The 14,268-nt window shown below is 53.5% G+C and overlaps 1 protein-coding gene across 2 annotated transcripts in view; it reads right to left on the bottom strand.

The window, feature by feature from the left end:
* The window catches only part of AXIN1 (axin 1), a 68,380-nt gene that overhangs the window by 15,896 nt on the left and 38,216 nt on the right, over nt 1–14,268 (bottom strand). For both annotated transcript variants that reach the window (XM_030924303.1, XM_030924304.1), the window contains exons 3-5: nt 12,176–12,316; nt 8,556–8,652; nt 1,771–1,908 (exon numbers count right to left, since the gene is read on the bottom strand). In XM_030924303.1, the coding sequence (XP_030780163.1) occupies nt 1,771–1,908; nt 8,556–8,652; nt 12,176–12,316 (376 nt within the window). The remainder of the gene's footprint in view (nt 1–1,770; nt 1,909–8,555; nt 8,653–12,175; nt 12,317–14,268) is intronic.

Raw genomic sequence — 14,268 nt, 5'->3', positions numbered from 1 at the left:
GTCTTCCCGCCATCTCAACACAGTGCCCAGTGCTCAGTTTCCAAGCTGGGTAGCACCAGCTGCACCCTGCGTCCACCCTCATGGTGGCATCTCCAGGCTTCAGGGCACAGCTTACCCGGGTTGTGGGTGAGAGTGGGTGCACCAAGGGGTCTCCTGTGGTCTGAGGAGAGCTGAGGGTCTGCATTTTACATCAAGGATCAGGTGAATGGAAATGCTCAGAAGCGTATACGTTTTCTAAGTATTCATATTCACGAATAGTGAAAGAAGAATGAAGGACCCCCGCTCGATGGTGCCCATTTACCTCCCACAGGAATTAATCTGGCTAACAGAAAAGCAACGGCTTTTTTTTTTTTTTTTGAGGCAGGTTGCTCTGTCACACAGGCTGGAGTGCAGCAGCACAGCCTCGGCTCAGTGTAGCTCAAGTGATCCTCCCACCTCAGCTTCCTGAATACCTGGGACCACAGGTGTGTGCTACTGTGCCCGGCTAATTTTGAAATTTCTTCTAGAGACAGGAATTTGCCACGTTGCCCAGGCTGGGTTCAAACTCCTGGGCTCAAATGCTTCACTCGCCTTGGCCCCCCGCAGTGTTGGGGTCACCAGTGTGCACTGCCTGTCCAGCCCACAAGGGCAGCTCCGCAAGTGAGACATCCAGGTACGAACGGGTCTCCAGAGAAACCCCAGACGGCCTGCGCACTGCCAGGAGCGCACACTGGGGTGGAGCCACAGAAGTGCGCGCCATTTGCAGCGGGGAGGAGCCTGGCCCCGCCTCTTCCTGGGTGGAACCTGGGATTCAGTTTGCCAGGCAGGAAGCACGCTGGCAGAACTCCGGCTTTGTGGGAAGTTTTTTTTTTAAGGTAGAGTTTCACTCTTGTCACCCAGGATGGACTATAGTGGCTCAATCTCGGCACACAAGCCTCCATCTCCCAGGTTCAAGCGATTCTCCAGCCTCAGCCTCCTGAGTATTGGGATTACAGGCGCCCGCCACCACACCCAGCTAATTTTTATATTTTTCATTAGAGATGGTGTTTCGCCATGTTGGCCAGGCTCGTCTGGAACTCCTGACCTCGGGTGATCCGCCCGCCTCAGCCTCCCAGAGTGTTGGGATTACAGGTGTGAGCCACCGTGCCTGCCTGTTTCCCTTTTTACCTTTTCACCCAATAAACTGTCCTTCTCACCCTTCAAATTGTCTGTGAGCCTAATTTTTCGTGGCCATGTGAAAGGGACCTGTCTTTAGCTGAACTAAGCAAAGAGTCCTACAACACAAGTGCCTAGAAGCTCGTGCACCATGGCCCTCAAGGAACCAAGAGTGACCAGGAGGTGGTGGAACTTCTCAGGCCTCGCAGCCCCTGAGTGCGTGTAGAAAAAACTGCATGCCACTAGCCCTTCGTGCTCTGCACGTGCTCATCCCACTTGCCGGCCTCATGCGGTGAAGAAGTTGAGATCACCTGCTGCAGCCTCAGCTTGTGGCCCTTCTACCCACGAAGGACCAGGTACAGCAGGCAGCTGTGTCACCCCCGGCCCCTTCAATGCGGGTGACCAAGGTGTGTCTCTGGGCCTCTGAGGGTGGGATGGGGCCGCTGGACATCCCATCCTGAGCTGGGGCTCGGCTGCAGAGAAAGGGGCATGGGGGATTGAGCAGGGAGGCCTCATGGGTCAGCAGGCCTCGGCCAGCCCTGGGCATCCCTGCAAGGAATCGGGGCCAAAGCTGTCCTGAACATCAGTACATCCCAGCTGTAAGGGAACAGCAGGACACCACCGAGGCCCACTCACCATGCGCACGCGCTTCAGCCGCTCCTCCAGCTTCTCCTCGGCCTCCCGTGTGCGCTGCACGGCCTCCAGGCGGTGGATGAGCTCCTCAGCAAACTTCTGAGGTTCCACACGGACCTCCTTCGGCACCCGGTACGTGCGCTGCGAGGGAGAGGACTGTGAGGCATGGGGGTTGAAAGGTCACTGCCAAAACATTTCTTGGTGAAGGGAAAGAGCGTGTGCTAGCTCTGTTGTATTTTATTTTATTATTTTATTTTTTTGAGATGAACTCTCACTCTGTCGCCTAGGCTGGAGTGCAATGGCACGATCTCAGCTCACTGCAACCTCTGTTTCCCGGGTTCAAGCGATTCTCCTGCCTCAGTCTCCCAAGTAGCTGAGACTACAGGTGCCCGCCACCACGCCTGACTAATTTTTGTATTCTTAGTAGGGATTAGGTTTCATCATGTTGGCCAGGCTGGTCGCCAACTCCTGACCGCAGGTGATCCGCCTGCCTCAGCCTCCCAAAGTGTTGGGATTACAGGTGTAAGCCACCAGGCCCGGCCTTTGTTGTATTTTAAAGCAAGAGTTTCCTCTTTCCTCCTTTCAGCTGGGAATCAACTTCCTCACGGCCCCCGTTTTCCTGTCCGGCTAGTCTGTCCATCGTTCCCCCACGGACCCAGGAGACAGGGCTGCTTCTTTCCAGCATCTCCCCACTAGCAGATCAAGAGACCTGAGCAGGGCAGCTTCAGGACACACAGCCAGCGCTCCCCATCCGCTTCAGAGAAACACTCGAGGAGACGCCCGCAGCGGGTGTGAGCAGAAGACCCCCGAGGCCCCAGGGCAGGGAAGGACACACAGGATTTGGAGGACAGGGGAGGTCTGGGAAAGGCGGGCTTTCCTTTTTAAAAGAATGTAAAGGCCATTCTTTACGTTATAGTAAAGAATATATATAGAATATACAGGCTCGGCCGGGCGCGGCGGCTCACGCCTGTCATCCCAGCACTTTGGGAGGCCGAGGCGGGCGGATCACGAGGTCAGGAGATCGAGACCATCCTGGCTAACACGGTGAAACCCTGTCTCTACTAAACATGCAAAAAAAAACTAGCCGGGCGAGGTGGCGGGCGCCTGTAGTCCCAGCTACTTGGGAGGCTGAGGCAGGAGAATGGCGTAAACCCGGGAGGCGGAGCTTGCAGTGAGCTGAGATCCGGCCACTGCACTCCAGCCTGGGCGACTGAGCAAGACTCTATCTCAAAAAAAAAAAAAAAAAAGAATATATAGGCTCACGCCTGTAGTCACAGCATTTTGGGAAGTAGAGGTGAGCAGATTACTTGAGGTCAGAAATTAAGAGACCAGCCAGGCCAACAAAGTGAGACCTCATCTCTACAAAAAAAAATTTTTTTTTTTTTTTTTGAGGCGGAGTCTCGCTGTCGCCCGGACTGGAGTGCAGTGGCCAGATCTCAGCTCACTGCAAGCTCCGCCTCCCGGGTTTACGCCATTCTCCTGCCTCAGCCTCCCGAGTAGCTGGGACTACAGGCGCCCGCCACCTCGCCCGGCTAGTTTTTGTATTTTTAGTAGAGACACGGTTTCACCGTGTTAGCCAGGATGGTCTCGATCTCCTGACCTCGTGATCCGCCCGTCTCGGCCTCCCAAAGTGCTGGGATTACAGGCTTGAGCCACTGTGCCCAGCCAAAATTTTTTTTTAATTAGCCAGGTGTGGTGGCACCTGTGGTCCCGACTACTTGGGAGGCTGAGGTAGGAGGATTGCTCAAGCCCTGGGAGATCAAGGCTGCAGTGAGCCGAGATCACGCCACTGCCCTGCAGCCTGGGTGAGAGAGTGAGACCCCGTCTCAAAATAATAATAACAACAACAATATATCTGCAATGTATTTTACAGTAATGCACCATACAGCTTTTTAAAAAAATAGAGATGGGGGTCTTGCTTCCCAGGCGGCCTCGAACTCCCCCCACCTTGGCCTCCCAAAGCACTGGATTACAGGTGTGAACCACCACGCCTGGCCCTGTGTAACTTTTGAGGGTACTTCATTTTAAATTTCACACTTCAAAACAGCTGCAAAAATAGAACAAGGAATTCCTGTCCACCTTCACCCAGATTCCCCAAGGGCTGACATTCTGCCATAAGTACTTTATCATCCTCGCACCGGCAGGCACACACACACAGGCACACACGCCCACACATGGGCAGGCACACGCCCAGGCACACATACATACACAGGCACACACAAACGCCCACACACCGGCGCACACACACATACAGGCGCACACACATACAGGCATGCTCACTGCTCTGAACCAGTTAAGAGTGTATTTAACAAAAGCAAGGTCACTCTCATACCTAACCACAGTACAAATATGGATCGTTAAAAAAACTAACCCTGATACAGTAACATCATGTGGCAGATCTTATTCCAATTTTGCCAGCTGCTCCAATAACATCCTTCACGGCAAAACATGCTTTAAAATCCAGGCCACCAGTTTCTAAGCCGTGGAGGGATGGAGCCAGGGACAGCTCCCCTGTGACTGCGAGCAGGGTGGCAGCCAGGAAGAGGGACTCTCCATGTGTGTGGCCTTCCTGCCCTTCCGCCATGGGCTCTGGTGCAGTCCTGGCTCTGCGCATCCGTTTCTCATCTACACAATGAGAGTACAAACAGCACCTAACCCTCAGAAGGATGGGGTGAGACGGGACACGGAAGCTACACAAAGGGCCTCCTCCAGGCTCAGATGCTCCATAGTAGACGGGACTCAGAGAGAGGCTGGCCCTGGAGCCACAGGCTTCACTTCAGGGAATATGGGAGTACGAAGGGGCCAAGGGCACGCCCAGGGTACTGGGTGATGTCTCAGAGACGGGAGAAGTCACTGCTGGAGTCTGGGCTGTGCCCAGTGTGGGGAAGGGGTCTGTCCCGGAGCCAAGGATGAATATCCAGTGCTTCTAGAAGATGATGAGGAAGGCTGGGGCTGGCACCAGCAGGGACAGGAGCCGGTGTGTCCGGATGTGTGGAGAGCCGGGCATCCGTACAGATGGCAAGGGACTAACAAGCCACCCTTTCCCGCTGCAGCCGGGGCGGAGGATGGGTGGCTGGGGGCCATACTGGCTTTTCCGTGCCCAGTGCTGGGCACGGCGCAGACGCGGGAGTGGCACACACAGGACTGGGAGCTGCCAGCACTGCAGGGACCACAGTTGCTGTGTCTGCAGATAGCCAGAGGCACAGACAGGAGCACTCATGGTCTGAATAGTCAGCACCACAGATACCAAGAGCAGGACGAAAAGCCCATCGTCAGGCCCAGAGAGCAGCACGGCTGAGGGGCCAAGAGGAGTGCTCAGGCCGCCACGCGAGCTCCATAAAAAGACTCCAAGGGGGGCCGGGCGCGGTGGCTCACACCTGTAATCCCAGCACTTTGGGAGGCCGAGGTGGGTGGACCACGAGGTCAGGAGATCAAGAGGATCCTGGCTAACACGTTGAAACCCCATCTCTACTAAAAATACAAAAACATTAGCCGGGCGTGGTGGCGGGCGCCTGCAGTCCCAGCTACTCAGGAGGCTGAGGCAGCAGAATGGCGTGAACCCGGGAGGCGGAGCTTGCAGTGAGCCGAGATCACACCCCTGCACTCCAGCCCGGGCGACAGAGGGAGACTCCGTCTCAAAAAATAAACGAATAAATAAAAATAAAAATAAAAAATAAGACTCCAGAGAGCAGCACAGCTGAGGGGCCAAGAGGAGCACTCAGGCCGCCACGTGAGTTCCATAAAAAGACTCCACGTGGCCCTGCAGGCTGCGTCACCACAGTTCTGAGAACAGCAAAACTGTCAGAGTCATCACATTTACAGAGAATGGCAGGCAACCTCTCCAGCTTTGGAGGAACAGAAAAAAATACCATAAAGGATAAAACCAAGTAAATGAAAACGTGAAACTTCCAAGTAATTACAAAGGCCAAAGACCATCAGGGATTCTGGAAGCAGACGCGGTGAAGCCACGCCCCCAACCTTCTGGCACCAGGGACCAGTTTCGTGGAAGACAATTTTTCCACGGACAGCTGGTGGAGGGGGGTTTCGGGATGAACCTGCTCCACCTCTCATGGTCAGGTGTTAAAAAGTCTCACACGGGGCCGGGCACGGTGGCTCAAGCCTGCAATCCCAGCACTTTGGGAGGCCAAGACGGGCGGATCACGAGGTCAGGAGATCGAGACCATCCTGGCTAACACGGTGAAACCCCGTCTCTACTAAAAAATACAAAAAACTAGCCGGGCGAGGTGGCGGGCGCCTGTAGTCCCAGCTACTCAGGAGGCTGAGGTGGGAGAATGGTGTAAACCCAGGAGGCGGAGCCCGCAGTGAGCTGATATCGTGCCACTGCACTCCAGCCTGGGCGAAAGAGTAAGACTCTGTCTCAAAAAAAAAAAAGAAAAAAAAAAAAAAGTCTCACACGGGGCATGCAGCCTGGGCATCCATGGGTGCAGCCACAACAGGGCTCTGCTCCTATGAGCATCTAAGCTGTTCCCATCCTGCTGTCCCTGCTGCAGAGCCATGGACCCACCAGAGAAACAGCACAGCTTTCGCAAAAGCAAGGCCCTCAACAGAGCAGAAGCGGGCGGTGCAGCCACGGCACGTCCTGCTAGCCCATCGGCTTCCTGGGTCTCCCCACCTCGGCTCACCACCGTCCTCAGGTCCAATTTCCCAGTAGCAGCAGTGACCAGGCCCCTGGCAGCTGTGCTTGTGATGTGCGTTTCTCACTTGGGTCTCTGGCTGAGGGACTGCCCACCGAAGGTTCCAACCACAGCCCCGCCTGACAGGCCACATGGACTTGATCCAGGTTCCTACGGAGCCTCTGATGAGGTGGTTTGCTGCAGGCTGTTCACACAGAAATGCACGGTGGCCCCCACCCCACCACACAAGGGCCCTCTGGTGGTGCGACATGTGGCAGGGCCTGCTCCTGACTGTGCCTGTCGCCTCTGATGGCTTCATCTTCCCGGTGACTCAACTGTGACCCTCCAGGACCTGAGGGCTCTGTGCTTCCCTCAGTTCTGGAAGGTTCTGATGACACCAGGGACTCGCCATCAGCCTCCTCTTTTCTGTCTGGCATCCTGAGAGGTCTTTCCAGGTCCACGTTCCAGGCACCAGCGCACTCCTCAGCTTTTGTCCTTCCTGACCCTTCCAAGGGGAGGTTGTCTGCCTGATGCCCCTTCATCCAGAGTCCGAGATGTGCACTTTCTACACATGAAGACTCTGACCAGCACCCCAAAATCGGGGCGCCCCTGTGGACAGAAGCCTTCCACAGGCCTCAGCCCACTCAAGCCCCATCCTCAGGGGCACACAGGGCTGGCCTGAGCCTGTAGTCGCTCAGCTGTAGTCTTGTCTCTTGGGCCTCCTTCATCAGGGTGGCTCTGCGGGTTCTGGACGTTTGGGAACTGTGACTTGAAAATCAGAGGCCGGTGGCTGTGCAGGAGCCCTCGACTTGGGCTGTGACCTCATCATAGCTTTGGGTCATGCCTGGCAGGCAGGGCCCCAGATCTTCCAGAGCACACGCACACACGCACGCACCCACACATGGCCTACAATGTCATCCGCTTTTTGTTAAGTAGACACCATGAGCGCCTAGTTTTAGCCAAACCTGAGTCAAGGGTTAGCTGGCATCTTCTCAGAAGTGAGAACAAACCAACATCCTTTCTTTTCAACCATAAAGAAATTCCTGACTTGGAAACTGATGTCTGCAGAAAAGCTAAAAGGCTAAGAAATCCTGACCAAGATTTCAATGTCAATGTTGTCAATGCTCCCAAAATGCCTACTTCCCTGCACAGACACTCAGATGTTCACGTGGTTCACCCTCAGACACCGCGGCTAACAGTGGGTTGAGAACAACCCACAGTTGAGACTGGGTGCGGTGCCTCACACCTGTAATCCCAGCCCTTTGGGAGGCCAAGATGGGCGGATCATGAGGTCAGGAGATTGAGATCACCCTGGCTAATACGATGAAACCCCATCTCTACTAAACATACAAAAAAAGCAGCCAGGTGTGGTGGCAGGCACCTGTAGTCCCAGCTACTCGGGAGGTTGAGGCAAGAGAATGACGTGAACCCAGGAGGCAGAGCTTACAGTGAGAGCAAAACTCCCGTCTCAAAAAAACAAACAACAAAAAAAAACACCGCTTTTCTCATCTTCCCATAAACATCCTTCCTGTTCAGTCAACCCATCAAAATAAGGACAGATCATTAATCTGTTTACCAACACAGGAGTGCTCTGGAGACAGAGTCAGGCTGTGCTGGGCTCCAGCCGGCACTCAGCTCTGTGACCTGATGCCCAGCCAAGCCCCCATGCCCGAGACTGGGCAAAGGCACCATTATTCTATCCAACAGCAAAAGCCGAGGCAGCTTTAAAATCAAGACATTCACCCAGAGGTGACTCTCGTTCAGCCACAAAAACACCAAGTTTTCCCCAAGCGCTGTGCAGGGGCCAGGTCTGGGCTCTGAGTCATGAGAAAGGCTCCGAGTTCTCCCCTTGAGGGGAAGCACCCAACTTCACAAGGCAAGACACTTCCTACCAGCAGGGAGGGTGTGGCCTCGGGGCATGGGGCCTCTGGAACGAACAGCTCCCTCTGGGCCCTAAATGCTGCCTGAGACTTGATGTCCCCGGCCGCCCTCAGGGACTGGCCACGTACAGATGTTTCTGGGATCACACCCTTACGCCTAGAGGTAAGCTCGGGTCATGGGAAGTCTGGCAAGTGCCTTTCCCGCACACCAGTTCACCAGGCCCACGCTGAGCGGGGAGGATGATGGGCTGAGGGCCGCAGAACCAGTACTTACGGGAATGTGAGGTAGGGGCACCCGCCCGTTGACCTGCACGCTCTCCTGCATCTCCCTGCGGTGCTGCTTACGGATCCTGTATGGAGGGATCCCATCCCTGTCCAGGAGAAAGAGGCAGCCATTAACTCAGAGAGGAGCAGGAGGGCCAGCACCGTGCCAGTAGGGCTGCCGGCCCCGACCGCCAGTCAGCAGGCAATGGTGACGACACCCGTGAGCCACCACCACTGAGACACGTGCACACGGGTGATGCAGGCACCCACATGTGCAGGGGAACACGTGCACACTCATGTACACACAAAGGTTCACATGTGGCGGTAAAGCCCAGGTACCCAGACACATACCCTCCCAGCTGGTGTTTACTGGGCACCTCCATAAAGCCTCCTTGTGCCTGCCTGTTCTTTAGGGCCTGACAGCTAAGAGTGGTTTCTACACTTTTAAAGGGTAGGGGAATAATCTGTGACAGGGACTGCATGTGGCTGCAAAGTCTCACATATTCACTGCCAGCCCTGCATGGGAAACGTTTGCTGGTCCCTGCTTGTGGCCTAGACCATGGTGCAGTGTGCCTGCCTTGGAAGGCATTGCTAAATGGACCAAAAACATTTCAGGGTTTGCACAGTGGGCAGCCAGGACAACCAGCGCCCCACGGAAAGGTAAGAGATGCCAAGGCTGCACACTCTGCTTCTCTCCAGGAGCTGGCAGGGCAGTGTGCTCTCTGAGGGAGGCACAAGGTAGCTCTTTCACAACAGGTTTTTTCTTTTCTTTTTTTTTCTTTGAGACCGAGTCTCTCGCTCTATTGCCCAGGCTGGAGTGCAGTGGCGCGATCTCGGCTCACTGCAAGCTCCGCCTCCCAGGTTCACACCATTCTCCTGCCTCAGCCTCCCAAGTAGCTGGGACTACAGGCGCCCACCACCACGCCCGGCTAGTTTTTTGTATTTTCACTGTGTTATCCAGGATGGTCTCAATCTCCTGACCTCGTGATCCGCCCGCCCTGGCCTCCCAAAGTGCTGGGATGACAGGCGTGAGCCACCATGCCCGGCCCACAACACGTTTTCTTTATAAACCCTTTAGAAGATCATAAAAAACACGTAAGTCAAATTATACATGGTCTGAAAAATGACCCCGGGGTTAAGAGAACTCACGCACAACCATCCTTCATGAAAGCCCTTGCCCTCTCCCCGCTATTAGAAAAGCTGCCTTCGGGCCAGGTGCGGCAGCTCACGCCTGTAATCCCAGCACTTTGGGAGGCTGACATGGGCGGATCAAGAGGTCAGGAGATTGAGACCATCCTGGCTAATATGGTGAAACCCCGTCTCTACTAAAAATACAAAAAATTAGATGAGTGTGGTGGCGGGCGCCTGTATCCCAGCACTTTGGGAGCACTACTCGGGAGGCTGAGGCAGGAGAATGGCATGAACCAGGGAAGCAGAGCTTGCAGTGAGCTGAGATCGCGCCACTGCACTCCAGCCTTGGCGACACAGAGAGACTCCCTCTCAAAAAAGAAAGGAAAGAAAGGAAAGAAGAAAGGAAAGAAAAGAAAGAAAGAAAAGCTGCCTTCGGAAGCATGGCAGCTCCACGGATCCGTGCCGCACCCAGGGGCCTCCCAGAGCTGCCAGGAGACACAGGGCAACGTGAGAGAGCGCCCGACCCAGGGCTGCACGGCAGACACGGCACCTCCTGAGGCATCCTCAGCTGTCACAGCACCACTACGTGCTGTGGGCAACGGTGAGCCAAGTCCAGGTCTGGCTTGGTCACGGTGGGCGTCAGGAACAAGCGAATCTACAATTCACCTAACACTTGTCTCGGGGGTTTGTTCAAGGGCCCTGAAGCCACCACTCTACTGGTTTCCCAGACATGACACTTGGATGGGGAAATTCCACAGGCCTCTGTGGATAAGGCACTGTCCCCACATCCGTGTCCACAGCCCACAGCCTCTGGAGCGCCATGTGGAACAGTTGTGAGCTCGCCCCCAGCACAAAAGCAGAGCCCAGCTGCCCCACCGGAATAATGCTCTTCACCTGTCCACTTTTTACCTCTGATGTACTTTCAAGTATGTGTAGCAATTTTACACGCCAAATTGTTAAACACTTCAGTACAAACCAAGATGAACAGAATATCAAGGAAAAAAAATATTTATTTTAGGTCCTCCCTTTAGGAAACATATGTCCCTTTTCTTGGAGAGAATTAGGAGACTTTTTGAGAACATTGAGTTGGCAGGTTAATTTTTGTTATAGTAACGCAGTTTTGGGGAAGAGGGAAACCAGATGCTAGGATATGTGGTCTGCTCAGGCACTCTGTGGGCTGCTCTGCACCCAACCATCTGGCCCAAGGCTTCAGGGCCATGGCAGGCACTGCTTCAACTCCAATAACTTCAAGTGAGGTGCTGCTAAAAGCAAGTCAACACTTTATTCTGAAGATTCAAAATTAAAAGAGGATGAAAGACACCAGGAGCAGCCACACAGAGCAGCTCTGCCGGGAAGGGGCAGGGAGCTGCCCCCGCACCACCACAGTTACCTGGGGAAAAACGAAGGGGCCAAGACCTACGGCAATGTGGCTGGCTGAATTTGGTTCAGAAATAAAATCTGACAACTTGTTCTGCTCATCTGAAATTTAGGTTTTGGAAAAATGTTTAAAGATAGGCAAATGAAAAGAACAAACCAGCCAGGCACAGTAGGTCATGCCTGTAATCCCAGCACGCGTGAGGCTGAACTGGGTGCACTGTTTGAGCCCAGGAGTTCGAGTGCACAGTAAGGCCTCATCTCCACAAAAATAATAATCATCACGAGCCGGGCGCGGTGGCGCACGCTTGTAGCCTCAGCAACTCCTAAGGCTGGGGTGTACATAGGCCCCAAAAAGCCAGCTGCGAAGCACGGGGGAAGAGGTCATAAAGCAAGCACGTTCTTACACATGGGGTTTCCCTGGACAATGAAAGAATAAGCTTCTGCCTGTCACCTCAAGGATCACACATGTGTAGCCCAGGCCGTCCCTGGGCCACTGAGGCCCTGGCCTCAGTACAACCACAGCACCTTCCCTCACTCCTGCTCCTAGCCCCTTGCCAAGCGGGTGACGGGGACAAGACAGGACCCTGTCCTACACCAGCCTCGGGGACCACATCACTCACCACAGCCAGTGGTGAGACAGCTGGCCTGTGCCTGCCTTTTAAGCTGAAACCCCAGACTCTGAAAACCAAAGAGCAAACTCTAGCCTGGGGAGCCTACAGACTGTCTTAGGTTCACCCTCGATCCTTCCTCGTGGGGAGGTCCCAGCAACCCTGGTCACAGAGAGAAGCACCCAACACAAAGCTGAGCCCTCACTTGTGCTGCTTGGAGGACAGTCTCTGCAGTACAGCCTGCCTGCGTGTCAGACGCACTCTCATTGAGAGCTGGGGGGCCAGGAAACGCTTTCCCTGACAAAGCCCAGGCATCGCTGGGTCAGCACGAAGTCCCCTCAGCTAGCTGCGCTCTGCAGTAGGGTGGGACTTACATGCTGCCATCTGCGAGAAACAGGGTGTCCAGGGCAGGATTTACACACTCCTGTTCACGAGGGACTGGAGATCCGGGGTGGGACTTACATACTGCTGTCTGTGAGGGACAGGGTGTCTGGGTATCCGGGGCGGGACTTACACGCTGCTGTCCGTGAGGGACAGGGTGTCTGCATCACTGGACAAGCTCTGCTGCTCGCTGTCGTTGGCACTGGTGGCTGGGGCCAGGGCATAGCCGGCATTGACGTAATAGGGGTTGACTGGCTCCCGCCAGGATCCATACCTGCGAACAAGTAAGCAGGGCACGTTAGTGACAGCCTGCCAAAAGTCTCTCATTTTATTCCACATTTTCATATTATCTGAATATCTCAATGTATTAATTTGAAACACAAGCAATTTGGATAAAAACATGGAGCATGGAGAAAAGACCAGCATCTCCACCTGTCCTTTCGTCCCTCTGTCCTTTCCAACAGGGTGCATTAAAGTCAGATCTCTCCTCTGATTTTAGGCGGAGGCTTTGGTGCACACACAGAGCATCCACACATGATCATTTGGGTTTGTTTTCCATGCACGGCACTAGAAATGGGACGCAGATGTTCTGCTCATTCTGAAGTGCGCGTCAGGAGAGGACAGGACGATGATCAGGACGAGGCCCCTGGGCTTCAGCTCAGACGTCTCTGCACCTGTGCCCAAGTCCAAGCACGGCCATGAGACTGATGTCAGGGCTGGTATACGACAATGTGGGTGGTGCCACCTCCTATTCCCCTACCTAGAGCAGCGGTTCCTCCCCAGCTCCTGGGACAATTTACCTCGTCTTGTTACCACAAAATTAGGCGGGAAATGATACCTTGTTTCAATCTGCATTTCCCTGATTAATGGTCAGATTGGCAGTTTAGGGTATTTGTCATTTAAACTTCTTCCTCTTTATCTGTTCATATGGTTTGCCATTTTCTATGGAGTGGATTATGAGTTTCTTGGTAATTTAAAAAAGTCTTTAAACAGACTTGTTATTAATCTCTGGTTATATATGTGAAAAACATTTTCTCCCGAAACGTCATTTTTCTTTTCTTTTTTTTTTTTTTGAGACGGAGTCTCGCTCTATCGCCCAGGCTGGAGTGCAGTGGCCAGATCTCAGCTCACTGCAAGCTCCGCCTCCCGAGTTTACGCCATTCTCCTGCCTCAGCCTCCCGAGTAGCTGGGACTACAGGCGCCCGCCACCTCGCCCGGCTAGTTTTTTGTATTTTTTAGTAGAGACGGGGTTTCACGGTGTTAGCCAGGATGGTCTCGATCTCCTGACCTCGTGATCCACCCGTCTCGGCCTCCCAAAGTGCTGGGATTACAGGCTTGAGCCACCGCGCCCGGCCCGTTTTTCTTTTTAACATTGCTCATGTTGATTTTGGTCAAACAAAAGTTTTTCATTTATATGAAATCAGACAGGCCGGGCACAGTGGCTCATGCCTTTAATCCCAGCACTTTGGGAGGCCGAGGCAGGTGGATCATGAGGTCAGGAGACGGAGACCATCCTGGCTAACATGGTGAAACCCCATCTCTATTAAAAATACAAAAATCAGCTGGGCATGGTGGCACACACCTGTAATCCCAGCTACTCGGGAGGCTGATGCAGGAGAATCACTTGAACCCGGGAGATGGAGGTTGCAGTGAGCTGAGACCACACCACCGCACTCCAACCTGGGCAACAGAGTAAGACTGTCTCAAAAATAAAAAAATAAAAATAAATTTTAAAAAATCAGATATTCCGATCTTTTTATTTATTTATCTATCTATTTTTATATTTTGGAAATACAATCCTTCCATATTCCAAGATTACAAATATATTCTATTTTTCTTTATACGCTCCAAACAGTTTTTTTAGACCTCCACCTGAAATGTGTGTATACAAAATCTAGCCCAGTCCAGGAGAGCCTAAAGGTAAAAAATAAAATAATAAAAAATAAAATCTAGCTTACCCCTTCACATCAAAATGGAGAGCCAGCTGTTAGCATTAAATACTGAATAATCCATCTTGTCCTCAATAATTTTAAGCACCTCTTTCCACCACATCTCACTCCTGTCACAGGCATGTGCCCTTTCCGGGTGCTCTGCTGTGCTGCCAACCAACTGGCGTGTGGAGTCTGCAGGGTCCCTAACTGCCAAGGCCCCACAGTGTGCCGAGGCTGCCTCTCCCTTCTAGCGGCTGCCCCCACTCGGCTTTGCTTTCCCTGGTTTCAGTTACTT

Source organism: Rhinopithecus roxellana, chromosome 20, assembly GCF_007565055.1.
Source record: "Rhinopithecus roxellana isolate Shanxi Qingling chromosome 20, ASM756505v1, whole genome shotgun sequence".
In the NCBI taxonomy this organism is placed as follows: Eukaryota; Metazoa; Chordata; class Mammalia; order Primates; family Cercopithecidae; genus Rhinopithecus; species Rhinopithecus roxellana.
This window is presented reverse-complemented; position numbering and strand designations above follow the sequence as displayed.